Genomic DNA, 27,569 nt, shown 5'->3' with positions numbered 1-27,569 from the left:
GCCCTCTATTATAATGAAGCAACTTTTGGCAGTAGTATTGGAATGTCATTCTATATTGAAAACCTCATTAATAAGACGTAGGTCTTGTAATAAAAAAATTTGTAAAGTTAATTTGAATCCTGATTCAAGAGCATCAACTATTGATGTATCCATCAATGGTATTCTTATTTTCGGAGTTCAAGTAGATGGTGGCTCTAGTGTAAATCTAATGAATGCTGATACAATGGAAGACTTGGACTTAAAACAATTATTACCTATGACATTGATATTGAGAATAATAGATCATAGTTGGATGTAAATAATGGATATCTTATGCAATATTGACACTGTAAATGTTGGAATCATATACAAGATTGATTATATTATTTTTTAAATATAGAGTTTGACATTATCCTATCCAATCTTATTAAGTCAGTCATGGCTATATCAAACCAAAGCTAGGAATAATTGGGCCTATAAAACATTGATTATTAGAAAGGATAGAAATAAGATTGTGTTACAAATGTACCCAATTCAATATCATAGAGAATCTCAAATTCTAAGTTCAAAGGCGACATTTGATAATGAGGGTCAATTTGATGTAGAATATGATGAAGTTATCAGTGCAATGCAAGTTAATGATGACCCAATTCACATACATAAGCAAGGCGTGTTATACCAATGTGGAAGACCTGGAAAATATTTAGTATATCTAAAAGATACAATAAATTTTAATCATGCTATTGCCAATTGGATGAATAATTTAGCAATTAATGAAGTCAATTCATTGAAACCAAAATCAGGTCATTCTAATTTATTGGATTATATGAAAGATTATAAGTCGAAGAAAAAAATCAAATCAGATGTTGTCAAAGAACTTGTGTGTCAATCCATCAATTTAGGCACCAATAAAACACCAAAAGTTATCAAAGTATATAATGAAATTAGGGATATCCAGTTGGAAAATTGAAAGACTTTCTTCCTAAGTCATAAATCTTTTCTTACATGGCCATATATAGATTTGTAAGACATTCCTACAAAATTTTGTTAGCATCGAATTATTTTGGAGGAGGATGCTCTATCAGTTCGTCAAAAATAACATCAATTGAATCCAAAATATTTTTTTATTATAAAAGAAGAATTAGACATATTTCTTGATGTAGATTTTATTTATCTAATCTCTTTATAGTGAATGGATTTCACCAATTGTGATGGTGCCAAAGAAAAATGGAAAAAATCCAAATCTATCAAGATTTTTATAAATTAAATGTGGCTATCAAGAAGGTTTATTTTTCTTTATTTTTTATGGATAGTATGCTAGATGTAGTAGCTAGGTATGAATGTTATTTCTTTTTGGATGGATTTTTGAGTTACAATCAAGTTAAAATTATAGAAGAAGACTAGTTAAAAATAACTTTTACTATGGACTAGGGGACCTTTGTTTATAAAGTTATGCCATTTGGATTATGTAATGTCCTAGCCATATTTCAAAGGATGATGATACAAGCTTTTTAAGATCATTTACAATATTCAATGGAGATATTTTTAGATAATTTTTATATATTTAGTATGAAGGTTAATCATTTGGAATATTGTAGTAAGTGTTTGGATTATTGTGGCTATTATGGGATCTCTTTGAATTCAAAGAAATACCAATTTGGAATACCATCTCATAAATTATTGGAACACATTGTCTCACTAGCTGGATATTGCTACTGACCTGGATAAAGTTATTCATATATTAGCTTTGTCGGCCATATATAGTTTTATCGGCCATATCAGTTATTATCCATAAATTATTCATTCATTTGTAATCATATATCAGGTTTTACGTAATCTCTTAAAGAAACCACCATCAGATGGATCTTGTCCAATTTGGACTGAAGAATGTACAATTGCATTTGAGGAATTGAAAAAAAAATTGGTGTCTACACCAGTATTGGTTGCACCTTGTTGGACGAAACTATTTCATATTTATGTTGATGCATCCAATATTGCTATTGAATCCGTGTTGAGTCAAAAAGATAAAAAAAGATTTGGATCATCCAATATATTATGCTAGTCGACAATTAGTTACAATTGAACGAAATTATACTATGACTAAACGGAAAACTTTAGAAATGATTTATTCTATTTAGAAATTTTGGCACTATTTGCTTGGTTATGCATTTGTATTTCATGTCAATTATAATACTCTTAAGTATATAGTTAATAAACTTCAATTGAGTAGATGTATTGCTCGATAGATGTAACTATTTCAAGAATTTAATTTTACTATCAATATCCGATCAAAAAAGAAACATGCTAATGCGGACTACATGTCCCATTTATCCAATATATTGGAAAATGATCCTATCAATGATGCCCTACTTCATGCGGAATTATTTGCCATTGACACAATTAAACCTGAATATAGTGAATTTATTTTAGTATCTAACATTTCAAATATTTTTACCTACATATAGTCAGAAACTTAAGAAATGCTTGATTTTAAAAAGTGTATCATATACAATGATTGGTGATACCTTATATAAACAAAGGCGAGATGGAATTTTATGCCATTGTATCTTTCAAAGTAAAATACATATCGTATTGGAAGACTATAATTTGGATAGTTGTGGTGGATATTTTGTTGGTAATAGTATTGCTTATAAAGCTTTAATAACTAAATATTGGTGGCCAATAATATTTTTAGATGCACACCAATATGTTCAATGTTGTGATCTTTATCAACAAATTAGTCGACCTACAAGAACTTCTACCATGCCATTGGTACTAATTTTGGCACAAGCATCATTTAAAAAATAAAATATTGATTTTGTAGGACCAATCACACCAGTCTCACAGTATCATACTATAATTGCTTATAATATGTAAAAATTAATTAAGACATATAATATATTTGTAAGTCTTAATGTAGATTAGAATTGTTAATAAATAAATTTAAAGAGAATTGATATAAGATAATTTATTTGGAGATTTATCTATTTTGATTATATTGTTTATATTATGTAGGATTTAGATATTTAGTATAAAGCTTAAGAGAAGGTTGGAGTTTAAAGATGAAAGTTTAAACTATTAAAAGGCTTATTGAGAAGAATGAAACTAAAGTATGGTTGGATGAAGGCAAGGGATGAAGACCTTCATCCCTATTGGTCGAATGTCATGCCTAATGGGCTTCAAAGAGGCCACTCGAGGCCTTATTAGGAATTAGGGTTTTATTTTTGGAGAGATTTGAGCTTTAGAGGCTAAGGTCAGCAAGTTCAAAATTTTGGATATAATTTGGGTGAAGAATTTGTATGATTTCGAGTTTTTTGTGAAGGAGATATAGGTATTCAAAGTTAAGGTGTCAAATTTGTACCTATTGTCACTCTTTGACGCATAACATATGCATACAGAGAGCAATGAAAGATTGGCGACTAGAATTAGAGAGAACATTTTCTTGGCTACACTTGAAATATATTATTTGATAAGTTTTAAGTCTAAATAAAAGAGTTATAGGGCATTGAAGACAACACATGTAATTCAAAAGCAGTAAGTGAGTCATTTTGTTGATAGTAATGGTTGGAGCCATATCTTGAGTTTCTGGATAAATTTTTGGCTCAAAATTTTTATAAGTATGAATTATTAGGTTGAAAAGCTATAGATCAAAGTTTTATAGTATTTAAATATTTATTTTGTGAAATATGAAGAAAATAGCATGTGGATGTATGTAAGTTAGGATTTAAAGTTATTGTTAGGATTTTGGTGATATCTCAAGATTCGTAATGAACTTGCAATTGAATATTTTTTGTAGTAGCTTTTGAAAATATATCAATACTTCATATAAAATTTAAGATTTTTTGGGCAGTCCGACCATGAGATATGACTTGTTGAAATTCAAGAAACACTTTTCATAAGGATATATAAGGTTTTAAAATACTTTATCATACATTTGAGTGTTTTTTTGGTACTTGGGCTTATGTATTGATGTAATTGCCTTATATGGAAAAATATTATATATATAAACTTGGTACTTTTATATCTTAGACTTGATTGAGCATTTAATGGTAGCTACAAGCCCAACACTTTCTTGAGATAAACTCTCTCTATCTTGATATCAGACATGCATACTTCAAGAGGGACATAATATCCCAGTACCTCAATATTTGAGATGACAAAAGGTTCTAAAATGGATCTTGAGGATATGATTTTATATAGGTTTAGATTGTGATGTGTAATCTTTTGTATGCTCCTACAAGTCATGTCAATATAATAAAGCATGTAATGCAATGTCTCCAAGACTATTACAATCAATTCAGCTACCTATAGCACATTGGAAATAAGTGATTATGGATCTCATTATATGTTTGTCACAAATGCCTCATAATCATACCATGATTATTGTCTTTGTAGATCAACTCTTGAAGCAATTTCACTTTGTCATAGTATACTTAGATATTAATGCTCTAGTATTAGTACAAATCTTCTTTGATATCATCTTTCATCACCATAGATTACTTCATGTCATCATTTCAATTTGAGATCTATATTTTACAAAAAGTTTTTTGTAAGCCTTATTCAAGCTACTAAGCATACAACTTACCATATCTATAATTTTTTATCTTCAAACAAATGGATAAATAGAATATACAAATCTGACCTTGGAAGATATGCTACGGATATTTGTGATAGTTGATGATAATAATTGATGAATATTTGATGTCTTTGGAATTTGCTTACAATGATAGTATTCAAGCAAGTACTAATCATTCACCATTTTTACTTAATATTAGTCTGTATTTGTTTATATTTGTAATTCTTCATTATTCCATCGACACCAATAAGTTGAAAATAGAGGAATTTATACAATGACTTATGATGGCCTTATAAGAGGCATGGCACTACCTCCATGTTACATAGAATCAACAAAAGTAATATACTAATAACCATCGACAACACAAGACCTTCTGAGAGGGTGATCACATGTTACTTTCTAACGCCAACTTACTACTTGCTACATCAACCCAAATTTGTAAACTAGCACCTCAATGGCTTCGACATTTCTATATTTTTGTAGTGATTTTTAATGTTGTATACTACCTCCAGCTTTTGTCACATATTCAGGTCTATCTAGTCTTTCATATTTCACAACTAAAGAAATTTCATATCGAGCCAAAGTACTTTTTGAAGTGATATCAACTACCACTACCACCAATTGTAGATGTTGATGAACAAAAATATAAAGTTGACAGTATTTTGGAGCATTTCTACCTTTACTATGACAGTGTACATCCACAACTTTAGTACAAAATACTTTACAAAGGTTATTCCATTTACGATGCAATATGGAAACCTGTATAAGACCTCATTCATTATAAAGAGATAATTTGGAAATATCATCAAGACCAAAATGAGGACATTCCACATTAGTAGAAAGAGATTAATTGTAATAGGATATAGATAAGATATTTATATAGGGATAGAAAGTTAAAACCATAGAAGTTTTTAGAATTGAAATTAGATTAATGGACCAAGTAGGATCTACAATAGAATATTTTAGAAAGAATTTAGGACAGTTATTTAAGTAGAGTCTATTATAGAACCTTTTAAAAAAGGCTTAAGATAATTATTTAGGTAGGATCTACCATACAATCTTCTAGAAGGAGTTTAAGGTGGTTATCTAAGTGGAATCTATTATCTAACAACATTATAGAAAGTCCAGGGTAGTAAAATAAAGTATAAATAAGATTAGCCAAGACCTTTTGAAGCATCTAGTTAGGTATGGCTTTAGACCCTTTTTCTTAATACAATTGGATTTTATATCTTTCTATTTTATTATATTATGTCTTAATTCAGATTGCTTAGTTTTATCTTCTATATTCCATTTTGTTTAATTCTATTGAATTTTTTTTGGTCCAATTCATCCTACCTTGTGATGAGGTTTTATGTTGTTGTAGATTAGAAGGATCTTGGACACTTGAGATAGACCAGTCTTGTTTTATATGGTTACAGTAGTATATATAAAGAATAAGTATCCTATAAGTCATTTACATCAATGATTCTACAAGAAGCTTGAAGTTGTAATAAACCTTATATTTTACATATGATGATTTTTGAATGAATTACTTATATAAAAATATCCAATTATATGAAGTCAAAATTTTATACAAAATGTATAAAATATGTATTTATTGGATATTGTGAAGATATTTAAGCTTATAGGCAAATGTATTTAGAATCCAAGAAAATCATCAAGAGTCATGATGTAAAATTTTTGGATCATAAAAGTACTTTTGAGTACTTGGAGATATGTCCAAGTAAGAATAATGGTGTATTTGTAAATACATCTTTAATTCTAGTAAAGAAAGAAAAAGAAGAAAAAGAAGAAGAAGAAGAAGAAGAAGAAAATGATGACAATAAAGATAGTAGAAATACAAAAAAAGATAAAAAATCAATAAAGTTAGACCAAAATATATCTATAATTGCTAGAACCAACAATAAAAATAATCAAGATGTTAAAGATTATGATAGAAAAGAGTATCAATTACTAAATATTAAGAGACAAGTTTTAAAAAAGAAGAAGGTTGCAAGAGACCTTAAAGTGTAAGAGAATGAATCTTCATGAAGTAAAAGGAGATATGCTTGGGAGATAAAAAAAACAACTTAGTGAATATTAGAAGAATGGCATCTTTCTTCAATTAAGTAAAAAACATGCCAATATTGCATTCTTTGCTAATCCATTAAATTTGTGTGATGAAATAAAATCTATAAATGTTATAAAGTAGAAGAATGCTATGAAAAAAGAATAAAAATTTCTTATGAACAATAGAATATAGGAAATGACTCAACTTCTACTAAATTGATCTTTAATTGATTATAAGTGGGTGTTTAGAATTAAGAAGGATGCAATGGATAATATTGTAGAATAAAAGATTAGATTGATTACTAAAGACTACTCACAAGTTTTTAGTATTGATTTCAATGAAATATTTGCTTTTGTGGCCAAATTCAATACCATTAGAACTATTGTGGCAATTGGAATATTAGTAGATTTGAAGATGCATCAAATAGATATGAAAATAGATTTCTTAAATAAAAGATTGAAAGAAGACATCTATTTAGATCAATCTCAAGAATTTGTTGAAAAAAGAAAAATAATATCTTATTTATAAATTAAAAAAATCTTTATATAGACTCACTAAAATCATCAAAGGTATGGTATCAATATAATGATATATTTTTTGTAAATGAAGGCTTTGAAAGAAGTAAGACTGATTATTCTATATATATTATATAATCAAATGAATCCATATTAATTGTCATCTTTTATGTTGATGATTTGATCATCTTAATCAATACTTTAAAGATGATGGATTGATTGAAGATAAAGTTAAAAAAGAAATATGAAATGAATGATTTGAAAGGATTTTATTATTGTTTAGAAGTAGAATTTGTAAAAGATTATACTAAGAAGACCATTATAATGAGCAAAAATAAGTACATTAAAGATGTATTAAAATGATTCAATATAGAAGAATGTAAACCTATTGAAACACCTTTAGAAGCCAATTTGAAGCTGATAAAGCTGACGGATGAAGAATTTACTGAAGTTAAAGGTAAATCACAAGGTATTCTATATAATATAGTAATAGATTCACTTATGTATGCAATGATTGGTACAAAGATGGATCTTATATATGTAATGAGTATTATAAACTAATACATGTAAAAGACTAGACTAATCGATTAGGCAATCATCAAAAGAACCATGAGGTATTTAAAACGTACTTTGTATTTCAAACTATGCCTTGGAAGTGATAACATTATTTGAAATGGTTATTGTCATGCAGATTGGCTTAGAGATGAAAATAATAGAAGGTCATCAAAAGGATATATGTTTTTTTTAGAATAGGAGCTATTTTATGGAATTACAAGAAACAACCTATAATTACAGAGTCAACAATAAATGTATAATACATGGCAACAAGCCATAGTGCAATAGAGGCAATATGTCTAAAATAACTTTTGGAAGGCATTGGAATAATATAAATAGAAGCAACTCTAATGGATTGTAACAATGAAGGATGTTTTGCATTTGTAAAGGATTCAAAGTATCATTCAAGTATCAAACATATTGACATTTAACATCACTACATAAGAAAAAAAATTGAAATGAGAATAATTGATATGAAGTATTATATGACAAAAGACATTCTTATTGATTTATTAATAAAGCCATTAGAATTGAAAGCCTTTGACTGATAGCAAGATAAAAGTCATAAAATAAGTAGATAAAAGTGAAAGTAAAATAAATTATATTTTAAAAGATATTATCTTAGGTAAGTTATTATAAGTCAAAGAATTGGCTATTAGTATATGAAAAGACTTAAAGACAAGAAAGATGAATAAAAAAAAGATCTTAAAGATTTAAAAAATATACTAAAAATATATTTTTATATTAGATAAGATATTATTAAATAGTCTTGATAGAATATTGGATGGATGTAATCATCAAAGAATGGAAATTATCCATTGAGGCAACAACTATCACCTATAAGTAATAAATATTAGAAATAAGAGTTATCTTATTCCATACTCTCTTTGTAAGAAATCTTATTGATTCTATATGTTGTAACTTTAAAGTTCTTTTTATTCAATAGATTCTTGGATGTTCTAGAAAGTACTTATTTTATAGTGCTTTGATCTGAATGAAAAGTCAATGGTTTTTAGTTATTTTAGTTATTAATGGCATATGGTGGAAGAAGTATAGAAATCATTTTTAATAGTATTAGAGTTGTAGTAATAGCCAAGTTATTTTTCTATACTTTTTAGGATGATCTTAAAATTACTTAAAATTTCTTAAATCTACCAACAATAATGTGCAACTAATCTTGACTTGGTGATTATTTAAGCACAAAGGTGGAACAATTAGGATCTACAAAGGTTCACAATTGGATTGATCTATGACTAACTATCAAAGAGATTGTAATGGAATTCAAGAAATATAGGTAGTAATTTTATAATAAGAACCTAGATTGGTAATAATAGACATATTGTTGCATTGTTCTTTAGTTTAGCTAATTATTTTTCATGTAGAAGCTAAAATACAAAAAAAGATTAAATTTAAGTAAGTAAAGTAAAATATTCAATTTATCAAAGATAATTTTGTAAGCTCTTATAGCTGCTACCATTAATAAAAGAAGTCTTAAGCATGCTTCAAAGGTCCTTCTATCATCAAAAGTTATATCAATTAGAGTCAACTAAAGACCAAAAGAATGAACTTGGAATTGCAATAAGAATATTTCATATAGGTCTTGAAATACTGTGAGTGTAAAATTTAGTCTTCAATACAAATTATAAGATGGCCTCAATTAAGAATTACTTATAATTAGTGGTATGAATTAGAAGTAGCAAGAATAAGAATAAAAGAAAAAAAAAAGTAGAACGAGTGCAATTAAGGAATTGTATATTACAAACTAGTCACAGTCTATTCACTAAATTTTTATCTAATAAAAAATAAAAAATGAAAATAAAAAATATATTTTTTGAAAGGTAATATTTTATCTTTCTAATGGTATAAGAAATATATAAATCCGAATTATTGTGAATAAGTTATGAAGGTTTAAAAATAACAAGTAAATAAATAAAAAGTTAAGTAAATAATTTTTACCTTAAGCATGATTTTTTTAAGAGATCAAGTGTTTGAGCCTCACCAAGGCTCACAAATAGTATATATGGATGTCTAAGAGAAGCCACGAGGCCTTAATCTTATCCTCCTAACTACCTTCAAGGTGCTACAACTCATATGGGACTTACGCACCACTTTTCTTATAAGGACTACATTAGCTATTGATCCTCCTATTTTCTACTAGTAAAACCAATAATTTTTAATTTTTGACTTCACCATGGTGTTTAAAAACACCTAATTAACCTAAGAAGCTCGTGTGGCCTTCAAATCTTGCTCCATTTTTTCATAATAGCTCCGAAAGTGATAAAACTCATTTTTACCAAAGTCATGGAAATTTTTCTAAAAATTCCTTAAAAAAACTTAATAAATTCTAAATAAATTCTAAAAATTCATATAATGGTTTTATAATACTAATATCAATTTAAATATATAATTTTCTATCTTTATGATTTTTTATAGTAATAAAATCAATTTAAATCTACTATAAATCCTACTTTCTATATAAATAACTAAAAGATATAAAGTTTTATCTCATGCTTTTTTTAACTACTAATTAAAATTTATATTTTTTTATAAATAATATATATATATAGATATAAGGCCAATATAAATATTTACCATAATAAATAATCCTCAATACTCAATAATAAGTAAAAAAAATACTAAATCAACTAAGATAATTACCTCGAAGACTTACTAAGACTCTAATTCTACAACTAATATTCTAATTTTCTATTTTTATAAAGATTTCTATACTATTTACCATATATTATAGTTCTAAGCACTCTAAATACATCTTTTTATCCTAAAACAAGTAGTGAATTGATTTAATAATTCATAGGTACATATTTACTTGGATTTAAAATTTTAGCAAAAATAAAGTTAGATTTATTAAATAAATGATTGAATTAGATTAATTTGGATGAATTATTGGATAAAAATTGATAATAAAATTGAATTCCATTAGATAAAAATTTATGTGTATGAAGTTAGGTCGATTTGGATAAATTTTGGTGGATAAAAAATCATTTATGGATGAAAATTTGTATTGGATAAAAAATAAAACTTTAAATGATAATTAATACTAAAAAAATAAGGATAAAATTTTTAAAAAATAAAATAAATCATACTAATTTTTTTTTTAAATTTGAAGTCTTTTGAGTTGTTTAATTAACTTGTATTATTATAGACATTTGTTGAATATGAATTAAAAAACTTAAAAATATTAAACTCTCTTAACAAGAAATAAAAAGAAGTTTTATTAAATCACTTCATAGATTAAGTAGTAGTTATGAATTAGAAATTAATTACCTACTTGAATAGTCTATTTTATCTCACAATTAGAAAGTTATCAAAAAAATTGGACATAAATCAAATGCTAATAGAATTTTTTTATAAACTTTAGACAATTAAAATTGTTATAACTTAGAATAGGCTTCCAACTTATAGGGATTTATTTTAGCTTACATTATATATATTCTTTTATGTTGTAATGATTTATAGATGCCTTATTGTAAGCTTAAGTTAATAAGAGTAGTTAAAATATAGTATATGCATATTTACTAGCAATAGTAGCATATTTATTGCAACAACTTAAGATTTAAAAGCAATAAAGAATTTTAGTGAAGAAATTTAAGAAATATATATTGAAGAAATTCATGAAAAAATAAGTATGAGTTGTTTATTACTTGTTTTTGTTGTTAAATAATTTCTTCATAAGAAATTTCTTGACATTAGTAAAAGAATTATAAGAGCTTATAATGGCCTACCATTAAGTCTAAAAGTTATGAAAGTATTTCTATAAGAAAATAAGAGATTGAGATGTTGGGAGCAAGTTTTGCAAAAATTAAAAAAAAGAAGAGAGTTGAATAGAGATAAAATAATAACAATGAAAAAATTTGGAAGATAAAGAATAAGCTTTAATAATTTAAAATTTGAAGAGAAGCATATGTTTTTAGACATATGCTATTTTTTTTGTAATAATGTATGTTCATAAGGCAATTCATAAGAAAGAACATTGAAAATATGGACCAATAGTCAAAAAAAATATATTGAAGGAAAATATAGAATTTATTTTAGATACATTGATTTATCAATAATTAAAAAATTAAAAAAAGATAGAATTATTAGGATATATGAGTAGCTGTAAGACATAAATAGAAATATTTTTTAAAAAAATAGAATAAAAATATATAAAAATATAGAATTTAAATATAGATCCATTTTATAGCTTATAAAATAAAGTAGTTTTATTATGTAATTTAATTTTTATTATATTTTATTATATAAATAAATTTAATTTATATTTTATTATATAAATAAATTTAATTTATATTTTATTATATAAATAAATTTAATTTATATTTTATTTAAATTTATACATATATTGAATATATTATTAATATAAAAATTTAAATATTTATATCTTTTAATTTTTTTTGTTTATAGTTGAAAGAATTATTTTACAACATAAAAAACAATAATATTAATACATCAAGAAGCATTATTTTATTATTACTTTAATTTTTAAATAATCATATTAGTGGTTTTACATAAAATATTATTATAAGTATATTAAGAATATTTTTTGTGTTGAAAAAATATTCTATTAGTTTAAAATATTTTCTATTAGATATGTCATAGAGATACAAATTTAAAGAAGTACACAAAGCATTACAAATACTATATATCAAAGATATTTGGAAAAAGTTTGAAAGTTCAAATGTCTTCTTATTGAAAAATTATGTTTTTATTGAAAAATTTCTAAAATTATTTTTTAAAATTGCTACATCAATAGAATTTGCCTTAAAAAGATGCTTAAAATTAATAATGCTATCAAATAAAGTAGATTATATATGACTTCTTATCAAGGATATAAACTAGAAGAAGATGCATAAACCTAAAAAAAAATATTAAAAGAAAAGTAAAAAAATAGCAATAAAGTAGTATGTATATTAAAAAAAAACTAAATTGGCTATTGTCAAAAGACAAGGAAACTAGAGACTCTTAAATCTAGACTAGAAGCAAGAAAAGAGTTAACAAGAGTGAAGAGGGCTTCACTCTTGCCTCTATATATATTATCTAATTAAGAACTATGTGAGAATGTTCTATAAGACTTCTAATATGTGTTGACTTTGTAGGACAAATGTTTTAGCTTACAAGGCAAGTTTTTTACATGTGGGCCATATAATTAGCTTATTCTTCAAGCTACCAACATGTGTGGCACATGGCCAACATGTTGACTATATTTTTAACCTAAAAAGTCAATTATAGACATGTATAAAATCAAAGTAGCATCTATGAAGCTTCTATAGAAGATATTATGGAATTAACTTACTTTTATCTATTTTTATCTAATCATATAGATAATTATTGATTTATAGATAATTATCCCTCTTTCAAGAGATAAGTTCCACAAAGAATAGTTATCATATGTTGAAGAAATCTAAGATGAAGCAAATTATATTTGCCACATATTATGATCTTTGTTCTCTTCAAAGATGGTTGATAGGGCCTTTCAACCATCAATGGTATTCCATACCAAGGCAGAAAGACTACCTAGTTATTTGATTGTTGTTGAGGCCTTCATAATTTCTTTCAAATAAAATATTTGAAACATCATCAAGAATTTTTCTTACCTCTAGTAAAAACATCCAATATCAAGAGTCTCTTCCAAGGTCGTGATATCAAACACGTTATATCCTTCCATCTATTTGAGAAAGAACATGTTGTTCTTAAGGATCTTCATCTTGATTGCATCATCTTAAAGGTTGCGACAATTACAATATCTCGTCGAGTAAGTGAGCAAACAAAGGTTCTTGAGCTGAATCCACTAGTTGTTGATTCTCTATTTTCTTAATATCACAAATATACAAGAACCACAAACAAAGATAGAAGATAGAATGCAATCTTTCCTAAACCTTGTTTTTTTATAGCAAAGACTTACTATTTTTTATCTTGATTTTGATGGATGTTGTCAATGAAAAGCCTCCATTGTCTTTGTTATATTTTCAAGATTTTTTTATTGGCTGTCATGTATATTTACTAATATTATATCTATGCCAAGGGATAAGATATTTTAATTTATTTCCACAGTGCTTTGAGTCTAGAACTTCTAATATTTCAAACTCTTCATTATTGTCTATTTCTATAAGAAGAGATAGAGCTTGCCTTTTTCTTAGTTTGCTCACAATTTTATGTGGTTCAAGAAGAGATATGGAGAAGACATGATAGATCTTTATTGCCTCCAATATTATAATTGATAAGCAACTGGATTGATTTGTCCACAATTAAGAAAAAGTCCAAATCTGCAATAGTCAAATTTATTATAAGGATGAATAGTCTTAATATTACAACAAAGTAATCATATCTTGTTACTTATATTGAATTGTGGTTGTTCTTTTTGATGGATATCTATGTTATTCTTTTATCATTCTTGAGCTTTCTTTAATTACACCTTTATTATTGTATATAGCTTTAATAAATAATTTATCAAACCTTCTACTATAAGATTATCAACTTTTGAAAAGCCAAAAGTATAAAATCATGGATAGTAATCATAATTGGTAAAAAAATATATTTATTATATAAAAGAATGTATTATATTATTATAAGCAAATTTTACCAATGACAAGAGGGTTGTCCAATTAACTTATTGATAATTGATGGTACACCTTAAGTTTATTTCAAAACTTAGTTTATGTACTCTGTCTATTCATAAGTTAGAAGGTGAAAAGCCAAAAAAAAATTTATATCCACTTTTAGAATCTTAAAAATAATTCTCCAAAATCTTAATACAAATTGAGTCATCTTATCTAATATAATATCTTTCAGTAATCCATGGTATCTATAAATATTTTCAAAAAAAAACTTGGTACTTTCTTCACTTGTGATAGATTTTTTACATGGTACAAAATATACCATTTTGATAAAAAAATCTACTATCACAAATATAGAATCATAAAATCTTGAAACTGAAAGATCTGTAATAAAATCGATAGGAATAAAAGATCATGGTTGTTCTGGAATAGGTAATGGCTGAAGAAGTCTATAAGGTCGATGCCAAGGAGTTTTTGACCTTGAAAAAATATCACATCATTGAACAAAGTCTTTTATAGCCTTCTACATTTGCGGCCATCAAAAATCTCTTAATATTAATTCCATAGTCTTGTTGTATCTAAAATGTCTTATTAGTAGAAAGTTGTGACATACTTAAAAAATACTTAAACATACTTCTCTTTTTGGCATATATAGGAATCTTTCAAAATAAAGTGGATTATTTTTAAACTCAAACTTAGAAGTATCACAAGATTTAGAAGAAGTATTTTTGATATCATGAACAAGACGATCAAAGGACATATTTGATTAAATTTGTTTGAAAAAAGTTGAATCAATAGTCAATATTGATTTTACTACTCAAAGATAAAATTATTTTGGCTTCAATAAAATTGACCTTTGTTGATTAAAAGTTGCATTTCTTTCTTTAGATATAAAATAAGAATGTCTAAAAAGAGCATCAAAAAAATCTTGTTGTTTTCTTGGCAGATAAGTGATATTGAATTCAAATCTTGACAAAGACATGCTCCAATGAGCTTAGTGATGATTCAAAACATGAGCTGATATAAAATACTTAAGGTTCTTTTGATCTATATACATGGTGAGTAAACTAAAAGCACCTTCTAAATAATGATGTTATTCTTGAAAAGAATCTATAATTGTAAGAAGTTCTTTATCATGGATCTCATAGTTAATCTCGATTATTGAAAATTTCTTGGAATGAAAAGCTAGTAGGTGAAGTTTATCATCTATTTCTATAATGATAATATAATACCTAAAACAAAGTCCAATTCATCTATTTTTATAAAAAATACTTTAAAAGAGTCAATGTAATACAAGATTGGTGTAAAAATAAAAGTTGACTTTAATGCTTCAAATGATGCTTCCACTTCTTGATTCTATTGAAGTTTGTCTTTACAAGTCAAACGTATAAGTGGAGTTACAATTCAAGAAAAGTCCTTGATGAAGATCCAATAGTAGTTGGTACATCTCAAAAAATATTAAACATCTTGGACCGTTTTTGAAATCTTTGAATCCATAATAGTTTGAACTTTCTTAGAATCTATCATAAGTCCATTATTTGAAATGATGTAACCTAAGAAGTCAACTTGAGTAGTATAGAATACACACTTTTTTATCTTGGTATAGAATCTTATATCTCTTAGTTTTTGTATCACATGACAAACATGAAGTTCATGTTCTTTTTTGTTTTTAGAATAAATCAAGATGTTGTCTAGATAACAGACAATAAAATCATCTAAAAATTCTCAAAAAATATCATTCATAAGATATTAAAAAGATGTTGGTATATTTATAAGTCCAAAAGATATGATACTATATTCAAAATATCTTTATTTGGTTCAAAATGTAGTCTTCTATTCATTTCTTTTTTTAATGCATACCAAATTATATACTTCTCATAGATCTATTTTTTGTATAGATCATAGCTTGATTCAACTGATCAAGAAGTTTAGATATTAAAGATTGTGAGAACTTGTTCTTGATACTCATCTTATTGAGTGCTTAATAATCAACACACATTCGCAATAATCCATCTTTTTCCTTCACAAATAGAATTGGAATACTTGCTAGAAATTTGGAATGGCACATAAAGTTCTTCATTAGATTTTTTTAAATATACTCCTTGAATTTAATCAACTCATTTTTTGATAAATTGTAGATTGATCCAAATGGCAGTTATGCTCCTTCTTGAAGGTTAATTGAGTAGTCATAGGAATAATGTTTTGGAAGAGTATCTGCATTCTTTATCTCAAATACATATTAAAATTCTTAATATTGGCTTAGAATACTATTTAAAATCTTTGCACCATTAGAAACGGATGTGGCATAAATAACACAAGGTGATCCTTCTTTTATAGTATACAAGAAAGCTCTTGCACCTACAAACATAAGTTTAATTATACTAGACTTGAGATTTTTTTACTTGATTAATTATATTCTTAGTTATATATTTAAATCTAATTTTAAAATATTTAATATTTATAAATCTAATTTAAAAATATACTAATATTTAGATTCAAGAATATTAGTATTATATTTTTAAAAAATATACTAAATTTATAAATCTAATTTATTCAAGGGTTGTATTTTTTTTAACCTCAATAAACTTAAAATGATTGGATTAGAAGGAGATTTAATGATATTAAATATCACAAAGTTATTATAACCATTGGTTATTACTTCTATAGGAAGGGTTTCATAAATATCTTTAGAAGACAACATATGACCATCTATGACTTCTACATAAACAAGTTAAGTTTTCCTTACTAAAGATGAACTAAGACTTTTAGTAAATTCTTTATCAAAAAAATACACTAATCTTCTTGAATCTAATAAGAAAAAGGCTTTGTAATGTATAGATCCTAAAATAATATTTAATATAATATAAGGAAAGGATTTTGAAGAGAGAATATGACTTTCATTAGGTATTGTACAAGGTTCTAGCTGCACGGTCTCTATTGTAGCTGGACAAACTCGTTTTCCAATACATTATCTTCTTTGACATTTCTACTCCTCATTTTATAATTGCGTTGCTTCTTCAAATAATATTGAGTAATGTGCTTAGGTTCTTCATAATATAAGCATAATCCTTTGTGATGACGATGAGTCTTTTCTTACTTAGTAAGAGATTTGAAATATACTGCATCAATTTATATATCCTCTACTTGTGAATATATGTGTTGAGGAGGCATTGGTTTTGCCATTAAATTATAATAATGTTGAGGTCTACTTATTTGAATCTCAGATCAAAATTCAAAAAGTTAATTGTCACACTTTACAGCAAAGTCAATTGCTTGACTCAATATTTAAGAATCAAATAAGTTGAACATCAATTTCTTTACTTCATATTATAATCCATAGATAAATTGGCTAATAAATGCAACATCATCCCACTTGATATTAATTGCAAGTTGTCAAAATTACAAAACATATAATACTTTGGATTGATTGTCTTGTCATAAAATATAGATCTTATTGGTTGCAACATGAGTTGCATCATATTCTCTATAAATGGGTCAAAATTCTATTGAAAATACCTCCAAATTATCTAATATTGGATCTCGTCATTCAAAAAAAGATAAAAATTACAATAATGTTGAACTTGAAAGAAGTGTACTAATGAATTTAAGTTGTAATCTTGGAATTGCATAGCTTTGGAATTGAAGTTCAATCACAAGTTGTACTTGATTGATAAATCATCAAAACTTGGATCTTGTGCCATCAAACTTCTCAAGCAAGGCAATTCTTAATTCTCTAATACTGAAAGGATGTTCCACCATAAGAGAAGGGATACGATTAGGTGTAGATGTTGAAGCAACTCCAATCATATCTATATCTTCACTTCTTGCAATTCTTGTTGCTCATTGTAGTGGTAAACTAAGTTGATGCATTGCAAGCATTAACTCTCTCAATTGCTTTTGCATTTATGCTATTGCACTCTTCATTTCAACAAGCTCTGCCATGATAATATTTAAAAATAAATATCTAATATTGCTCTAGATAAGCAAAAAATGGGACTTGAGAACAAAGAAGATATTAAGAAAAATATTAGTTTAGAAGAAGATAATCCACAATTTCTAATTTGCTTATGTCTTATCAAAAAAAAAAAAAAAAAAAAAAAAAAAAAAAAAAAAAAAAAAAAAAAAAAAAAAAACCACTCTTAATCAAAAAAAGACAAAGCTCTAATATTATAAGTATATTCTTGTCAATCTATCAAAAACATGAACTATAAAAAAATGCATAAACTTGAAAAATTTGTGTTAAAAGAAAAGTGAAAAAATAAAAATAAAATAGTATGTATATTACAAGGAAGTTAGAATGACTATTGCCAAAAGACAAGAAAACTAGAGATTCTTAAATCTAGACTGAAAGCAAGAAAGGAGTTGATAAGAGTAAAGAGGGCTTCACTTTTGCCTCTATATATACTATCTAACTAGGAGCTATATAGTGATCTTTTCTAAGATCTTTAATATGTATTGACTTTACAAGACTCATGCCTTAGCTTATAAGATAAGTTTTCTATATATAGGTCATATAATTAACTTGTTCTTCAAGCTACCAACATGTATGGCACATGGCCAACTTATTGACCACGTTTTTAACCTAAAAAGTCAATTATAGATACCTATAAAGTCAAAACAGCATCTAAAAAGCTTCTAGGAAGCTTCTATAGAAGATATTATGAAATTAACCTACTTTTACCTAATCATATAGGTAATTATTGGTTTACATGTATATGTCCCTGGTACTTCTTTGATGATATTCATTTTTAAAAAGTGTATAAAAATAAGATTTTTAATAACATCAATTGGAAGTTTTTTCTTTACTAACATGATTTGCTTTTAATTTATATTATTCAATAGGTGGCCATACTCTTCTTTAAATATAAATAACTTTTATAATAATTATTCTTATTTTTTTTGTATTCTTTTTCTTTTAAAAAAAAATAATGATTATATAAATTATATTTTAATTTTATATTTTCCTATTTTATATAAAAATCTAAGTTTTATCTTAATTTTTTATAATTTTTCTTAGTGTTTAATGTCTTAATATTTATCTTTAACAAATATATATCATTTATTTAGAATAAGTAAATATATATATAAGTAAATATATATATTTTGTAAATATATATAAGTAAATATCTATATTTTGTAAATATATATAAGTAAATATATATATTTTGTAAATATATATAAGTAAATATATATATTTTGTAAATATATATAAGTAAATATATATATTTTGTAAATATATATAAGTAAATATATATATTTTGTAAATATATATAAGTAAATATATATATTTTGTAAATATATATAAGTAAATATATATATTTTGTAAATATATATAAGTAAATATATATATTTTGTAAATATATATAAGTAAATATATATATTTTGTAAATATATATATTTTGTAAATATATATATTTTGTAAATATATATATTTTGTAAATATATATATTTTGTAAATATATATATTTTGTAAATATATATATTTTGTAAATATATATATTTTGTAAATATATATATTTTGTAAATATATATATTTTGTAAATATATATATTTTGTAAATATATATATTTTGTAAATATATATAAGTAAATATAAGTAAATATATATAAGTAAATATAAGTAAATATATATAAGTAAATATATATAAATATAAGTAAATATAATTAAATATAATATAAGTAAATATAATTAAATATAATATAAGTAAATATCTGATATTTATAATATATATTTAATACTTATAATATATACTTATATTATATACTTATAATATATACTTATATTATATATTTATAATATATACTTATATTATATATTTATAATATATACTTATATTATATATTTATAATATATACTTATATTATATATTTATAATATATACTTATATTATATATTTATAATATATACTTATATTATATATTTATAATATATACTTATATTATATATTTATAATATATACTTATATTATATATTTATAATATATACTTATATTATATATTTATAATATATACTTATATTTTATACTTATAATATATACTTATATTTTATACTTATAATATATACTTATATTTTATACTTATAATATATACTTATATTGTATACTTATAATACATACTTATATTATATACTTATAATACATACTTATATTATATACTTATAATACATACTTATATTATATACTTATAATATATACTTATATTATATAATTATTATTTATTTACTTATAATATATATATATATATATATATATATACATATATATAATACTTATAATATATAAGTAAATATTATATAAATAAATATATAAGTAAAGATATATAATATTTAGAATAAGTAATCCAAAAGTGGTGTCATTTGTTTGGAAAAAAAAAGTATTAAAGAGAACTATAAATTAGATAAATTATAAAATTATCCTAACAAAGAAGAAAAATACTTTTTTAAATTAATTTCTTTTTATGATCTTAGATTAGTTTTTGTAATGGATTTGTATACAAATAACATAATATTTTCTAATAATCATGTTATCAATAATAAAATTTTAAAATTAACTCTTTTTTAAGTAAATAATAGTTAAATATTTAGGTTTTTTAGTATTTTATATCTTGGTTTTTATTCACTCAAAATTGTAATTTTTGAAGTTACATTGTTTATACATGTAATATACAACCTAATTTTTTAACTTAAATACACATGAACATTTTGCAACTTTTAAAGTATTTAAAAAATTTAGGCATCATTCTTTTGATTTAATAGCTCATCATCATTATTATATATTTAAAACAAAAATATCATGTTAGAAATCTCAAATCTTGCTAAAAAAAATTTTTAATTTTTAATTTTTTTTATTTTATAATATTACTAAATTCTAAAGACTTATAATGATGGAATTTCGTAGGATAGAAATTTATGTAACTAATAGTTTGATATTAATTTTGCAATAGTAAAGTACATCTTATATTTGCAACAAAAACTTGTTAATAGATTTTAATTTAAATTTATTGATTTATTTATTTTAAATATTTAGTTTATTTATTAATATCCAATTAGTAATTTTAAAAATCAATAAATTTAAAATGAAAAATTAATTTTTAAATTATCAAATTAGTAATTTTAAAAATTAATAATTTTATTATAAAATTTTTTAGAATGTATAATTTAAATTTAATATTTAATAAATTTCTTTTAGAATTTAAACTTAAATTTATTAGCATTTTGAATTATGATTTTATAAAATTAATAGGTATTAAAATAATACTATCTAATATTTATTTTTATTAATTTATATAAAAAAAATTACCAAAGTTCTTAGAAATAAAGACTTTTAAAACTTAATTAAAATTTATAAGATTAATACTATGATTTTTGGATTAAGATTGCTTGAATTCACACTAAATTCTTTAAAAATTAAGATTTTGTTTTATTTAAATCTTATTGGGATTGCAAATCACCTATTAATATATTACTAAGAAAAATTAAGATTTATTAAATATTTTATTTAATCATCAAATTAAGTTAAATCAAATGATTTGTAATAATTACAAATTTATTATAATATCAAATCTAAAATATAAAAAGACTTAATGCACTTTATCTATTGTATTTATTTATCTATTTTTACTTATATGCAATTTATAATAAATATATAAATTTACTTTACACAAATCCACACATATGTGCACAAAAACATTCTTATATTTAAATTTTTTTATTGAATATGGAAGTTCAGAATATCTATGCTATAGATTTACATTTAAAAAATTTATGGTATCAAAGCACCACCAAAGGACCTAGTTCTACAAATGTTTCCTACTCCTTAATCCTCAAACTTGCCCTCATTATCATCTTTTTCACTAGAAACATTGTAATTTACTTACTTTTAATCAATATTTGTCTCCATGTTGCAGAATCTCTTCTCGCTTGTTCCATTAGCGGTAGGCTCTTGCTTCTAGTGAAGCTTTTTCCCCCGCGATTGCTGATTCACAAGTGGAAACAAGCTCACGGTTACTTAATATTCTCGGTGAGGGAAGGGTGCTTTTTAGAACCCACTCCTCTGAGTCATCGGGGACTCCTGCACGCGAGCTCCAACGCGGGAAGTGATCAACGGGCGATGAGGTTTCACCGATTTCTGTTTTTAATCGGCAATGCACACCGAAGCGATGGGAGGGGTCGCTGTAGAGCTGAGCATGCTGGTTGTGGTGGCCTTGCACTACATGACTGGGTCGTGCGCCATGACGAGCAACGAGGCCAAGAATGTGCCATTTGTGGACCGTTTGAGCACAGTAGTGATTTACCGGACGTTTGAGGACATGATTCTGGCGCAACGTGTGGATCCATTCGGTTACGGAATTATGGTAGATGTGTTTTGTGCTTAAAGAGACGGGTTCACAGTCACAAAGTTAGTGTAGTGACTGCAATTTGTCACGCCACTCACGGAGCGCAGAACGCACGCTGTGAGCTTTAAGTCGGGATTCATTCAAGGGATCGCAGGACGGTTGTCTATCTCCAGAGTCCTCGGCTTTTGGAGTTCGTCCGCGACGTGATCGATTGCGGTTGTGCTGTTTAGATTAAGGTAAGCGCTGCAGAAGCGAAGGTCTGAATGCTTAGATTATGGTTCTAAACGTCTTCCACCCTCAGAAGCTTGCGATTCTCCAATTGCTTATCAACCAGGGCAGGATCATGTGAGATTTTGGAACGATTTGATTTATGCAAGTTTCTGGATGGATCGTTGGTATTGAACATTGTCAGGCTTGAGCAATCCCGACATTTCAACGGTAGCCAATCCAGCTTGGAGCACTCGCAGGTCCTCAGCACACATTCTGTACCCGTCTTGTCAGAATGGGTTTGTGAAATGGTAGAATCGCAAATAATTTTGCTCTAGACACGGCGACTTCTTACACTACCGCATCCAACTGTTTTTTTAGGACGATATGCGAACTCTCAGCGGTTTGATAGTTGTGACCAATTCAGCACGTTTCATGACGCACCACATCACGGCATTGTGTGCAGGTTGCTCGCAATGGCACCACAGACCGCACCAACCAAGAAGGCGCTCATCACCGGAATCACTGGCCAGGATGGCTCTTACCTGACCGAGTTCTTGCTGAACAAAGGCTACGAGGTGCATGGCATCATCAGAAGGTCCTCCAACTTCAACACGCAGCGACTGGAGCACATCTACATTGACCCCCATCAATCCAGCTCCCGAATGAAACTGCACTATGGGGATCTATCAGATGCGTCCGCATTGCGCAAGTGGGTGGACTCCATCTGCCCGGACGAGGTTTACAACCTCGGAGCTCAGTCCCACGTAGGCGTGTCGTTCGAGAATCCGGACTACACCGCAGATGTGGTGGGCACGGGCACTCTGAGGCTGCTGGAAGCCATTCGAATCCACATTCAGGCCACTGGCAGACTGGTGAGCTTCGGAACTGCGGTGAACATATTACGCAGTACCATCCCCTTTACAGATGCACCATAGTCTGGGGACGCGGTTGTCATGACGCTCTAAACGCCAACAACACTTCTGACTCTGCCAGTGCTTAAGGGCATAGCACAGAGATACCCCGGTTTATGCCACAGGTTTCGGATCATTTTCTTGCTAGCCCGTGATGAGAGGCTTCGGGTGGTTTGGATTATTGATAATGGTGAGGTGGCTGGACATTGTGCAGGTGAAGTACTACCAGGCCGGATCTTCCGAGATGTACGGTGCCACTCCTCCGCCCCAAGACGAGACCACGGTGTTCCACCCACGCAGCCCTTACGCCGTCGCGAAGGTTGCAGGGCATTTCTACACCGTGAACTACCGCGAGGCGTATGGCATGTTTGCGTGCAATGGCATTCTGTTCAACCACGAGTCGCCCCGCAGAGGCGAGAACTTCGTAACCAGGAAGATTACGAGAGCTATCGGGCGCATCAAGGTGGGGCTACAGAAGAAACTGTATCTGGGCAACCTGAAGGCGTCGCGCGACTGGGGGTTCGCAGGGGACTACGTTGAGGGAATGTGGCTGATGCTGCAGCAAGACAAGCCCGACGACTACGTGCTGGCCACAGAAGACTCGCACACTGTGGAGGAGTTTCTGGAGGAGGCGTTCGGCTGCGTTGGGCTGAACTGGAAGGACTATGTTGAGATCGACCCCAGGTAAGAGACACTCTCATGACACTCGGGATGAGCGTTCGAACGTTGTTGTGGTGGAAAAGTAGGATTTGGTGTGGACAATTAGCCTGGAAATGTGGTGCTGGACGTGGAGGCAGAGAAGCGTGGTTGGTTGTTCGGGAATGTAGTGGGTCGTGGGTGGTGATATTTGCATTCGTCGATTGTGTGGAATAAGTTTCGCGATGTGCGATTGATGAGGGATGTGTGTGCGCCTCGTGTCGGCTTTGTAGGTACTTCCGGCCTTCGGAGGTGGACAATCTACGAGGCAGTGCGAAGAAGGCGAAGGAGGTGTTGGGGTGGGAGCCGAAGGTGCAGTTTAAGAAGCTTGTGGCAATGATGATGGACAGCGATTTGGAGAAGGCGAAGCGCGAGAAGGTGCTGGTGGACGCCGGCTTCATGGACTCACACCAGCAGCCTTGAAAGCTCCCGCAGGCATTGTGGTGGAGCTTGTGGGGTACTGCGAGTAGTTTTTATAATTTTTATTTTATTCTTTTATGAAGATTTTTGATACAAAAAAAAATAAAAAGTAAGAATTGTGTATAAATTTGATTGATTATTTTTTATAAAATGAATATTATAATTAAAATGTGTAATGTGTATTATGCTCTTTATCATCTTTACAATAGCACAAAATACAAACTACAAAATGACTTGTCATTAGTTACTCAACTTTCTAGTAATATAACATTTTGAATATAACAAAACTTTGAAACAATATTTTTTGATGTTACAACATTTATTTTCTACCAAAAACTTGTGAGTCATCAAATCAATTCACTAGTTGTTTTAGAACAAAAGAATGCAATTAAAGTGTCAAAATTGCAATTGTTAGGTGAAGAGTAGTGTAGAGGGTTCTAGGTGAAAATAAACCAGAGCAAGAACAGCTGCACCGCCTCCATCAGATCCGGAGCTCCACTTAAGCATACAGAAAGAAAAAAGAAAAAAGAAACCAGAGAGCCCTAAGGGGTCCAGACGCGGACCCAAATCGGCAGGAGCTCCGCCCTCAAGGCGGAGGTCAGCCATATCCGATAGGCAATACGCGGCTGATGATACTCGTCTGGCGACATCCGACTGATCATACCGCATGTGTATCACATACATACCTACATGCTTGCCTACTCCGTACTAGATTGTATCTAGATAGTATTCCAATCATATCAGCACCGTATCAAATGCACATCATCGTTTATGTGTGCAGTTGGTTGTTGGAGAGTTCAACGTGCGGCCTAGTGGTGCTGGCCGTTCTACTTGTTATTGTCCTTATTTTGTTCCGTTTCGTTGAAGTGCTGGGTACAGCATTTCCTTTCAAGTTAGTGTGTCATAGAACGCGATGGCATTGAGCATTGGTGGCTACGTGCGGCTGTCTCGGTGGACGTGGTTGTGGATAGCAGCAGCAAAGGACGTCTTTGGTTGACGTGGTTTGAAACTTCTTCCTTGGTTCTGTATTGAGCATCCCTGTTACGATGGAATTAGGGTGTGGGTCGCTGTACGTTGTTGTAGGTTGGAATCGAAGTTGTTGTGTTGTTCTGTGTTGAAGTGGGAAGTTTCAATATGGGATATTAGCAAGGGGCGTTGGGCATTGCTGTGGAGTTCTATCGTCAATAGTCGCGGCCTTCCTTGTTCCTTGAGCGACATTCTGGTATTGTTTTGTTGTTAAGTACGTGGTTCTCGTCTTCCGATGATTCAGCGAGGGTGTTGAATTTGAGATCTTGGTGCTTGTGGTATCAACAACGGCGGTTGGGGTGATTGTGACAAAGGGTCCAGTTCCTTACTGTCCCACGATTAGAGTTGCTGAGACCGCTCAGGCACTGACTCCTTACATCACTAGGCGGCTGTAATTCTTGGACGCCGCACTTAGTAAAATGTGGAGATAACAAGCAATAAATGGCGAACTAGCGTGTCCGTCGCGGTTGCTAGTTGCACAAGGCGGCGAAGGTTAAAGAACTCGTGGATTTTTTCTGAGAGCAGTCGCTACTTCCCTTATTTTTTTTCTTGATATCTAATCATCATCAATGTCCTTGTAGTCTTGCCGTAAGTAGCATAGAGGTATTCAGGAACCTTAATTGTTAATGTGAATCCCATTTCAGTAGTCAGCACGAATCAAGCAAGGCAGCTGGAAGACAGTATTCAGAAGGCGCGTACATGTTGGATCAAGTTAAAATCACCACTTCCAAGGAGGGAGGTATGAAGTACCATCAAAAACAAATACATCATCCTGGTCACGGATTAACCTGTTGATACTAGTGTAAGCTTTGAAGGCTCTTCCAAGAGGACATCATTGAATCTTCATCGACTATTGTTGCTTCTAGAAAATCCATAGTATTAGACTGCATCCAGGAGAATATAGTTTAGAGAGCATAGAGTAGTTTAGGGGCACCTCTTGGTAGAGTTTCCAAGTGATAAAAAGTGATTGCTAGTATACTCAATTATTTAGTAGCTGAAAGTAAAGGTGATAGCAGAGGTCTACTTAGAATTTGGCACACATGTTAATCCATCTATAAAAATAGTGATGTAGTGTGCATGAAGCATTTGGTATTGGCTTAAAATTTGATTGTATAGGCATGAAGTCTTTTTTCTAAAATTGGAAAGATTCACAAATCAAATATGTTGTGACTTTAAATTATAAAGAAGACAACATCCTATTACAAATGTATATATTTATTTTAATAATTAACTATGTGATTAGATTAAAAATAGATTAATTTCATGATATCTTTTAAAGAAACGTCATAAATGTAGCTTTGACTTTGAATATTTTTATAGTTGATTAATAAGTTAGAAACTTTATCAATAAGTTTGCTAAGTGTCACATGTGTTGGTAGCTTGTGGAATAAGTTAACTATATAGTGCACATATTAAAAACTTGTTTTGCAAATTAAAACATATATCTTGCAAAATCAACATGTGTTACAGGATCTATAGAATATTGCTATATAGCTTCTAGTTAGATAGTATATATGGAGGTAAGAATAAAGCCTTCTTTACTCTTGTCAATGCCTTTCTAGTTCTTACTTTTATTCAAAGACTTTTTAATCTTCTTATCTTTGGCAATAGCTATTTTAGTTCAATATATTATCATCTTTGAGTGATTTTTTAATCTTTTTGAATAACACAAGAATGTATTGAATTTTATCTCATTAAGATTCATGTCCTTGACATTTTCAAATTC

At 28.1% G+C, this 27,569-nt stretch overlaps 1 protein-coding gene across 2 annotated transcripts; it reads left to right on the top strand.

Annotated features, from left to right (window-relative positions):
* The first annotated feature begins 22,414 nt into the window (after window positions 1–22,414).
* On the top strand, window positions 22,415–27,006 carry LOC112294378 (GDP-mannose 4,6 dehydratase 2). 2 transcript variants are annotated; one of them, XM_073540036.2, is made up of 5 exons: window positions 22,415–22,816; window positions 22,993–23,047; window positions 23,254–23,662; window positions 23,916–24,385; window positions 24,631–27,006. In XM_073540036.2, the coding sequence occupies exons 3-5, from the start codon at window positions 23,264–23,266 to the stop codon at window positions 24,818–24,820; spliced, it is 1,059 nt and encodes a 352-aa protein (XP_073396137.1). In that variant the 5' UTR covers window positions 22,415–22,816; window positions 22,993–23,047; window positions 23,254–23,263; the 3' UTR covers window positions 24,821–27,006. The 2 variants fall into 2 exon arrangements, with proteins under 2 accessions (XP_073396137.1, XP_024400477.1); XM_024544709.3 differs by lacking the exon at window positions 22,993–23,047 and having other exon boundaries at window positions 22,420–22,816.
* The last annotated feature ends 563 nt before the right edge of the window (window positions 27,007–27,569 follow it).

Source organism: Physcomitrium patens, chromosome 17 (genome assembly GCF_059467195.1).
Source record: "Physcomitrium patens ecotype Gransden chromosome 17, ASM5946719v1, whole genome shotgun sequence".
Lineage (NCBI taxonomy): Eukaryota > Viridiplantae > Streptophyta > Bryopsida > Funariales > Funariaceae > Physcomitrium > Physcomitrium patens.
This window is presented reverse-complemented; position numbering and strand designations above follow the sequence as displayed.

Excerpts from the sequence above, each read along its gene's own strand:
- LOC112294378 (XM_073540036.2), top strand. The coding sequence starts at position 23,264 with ATGGCACCACAGACCGCACCAACCAAGAAGGCGCTCATCACCGGAATC. Across the intron at positions 23,663-23,915 it reads TTCAGGCCACTGGCAGACTG|GTGAAGTACTACCAGGCCGG; the intron begins GTGAGCTTCGGA and ends GACATTGTGCAG. Across the intron at positions 24,386-24,630 it reads TATGTTGAGATCGACCCCAG|GTACTTCCGGCCTTCGGAGG; the intron begins GTAAGAGACACT and ends TCGGCTTTGTAG.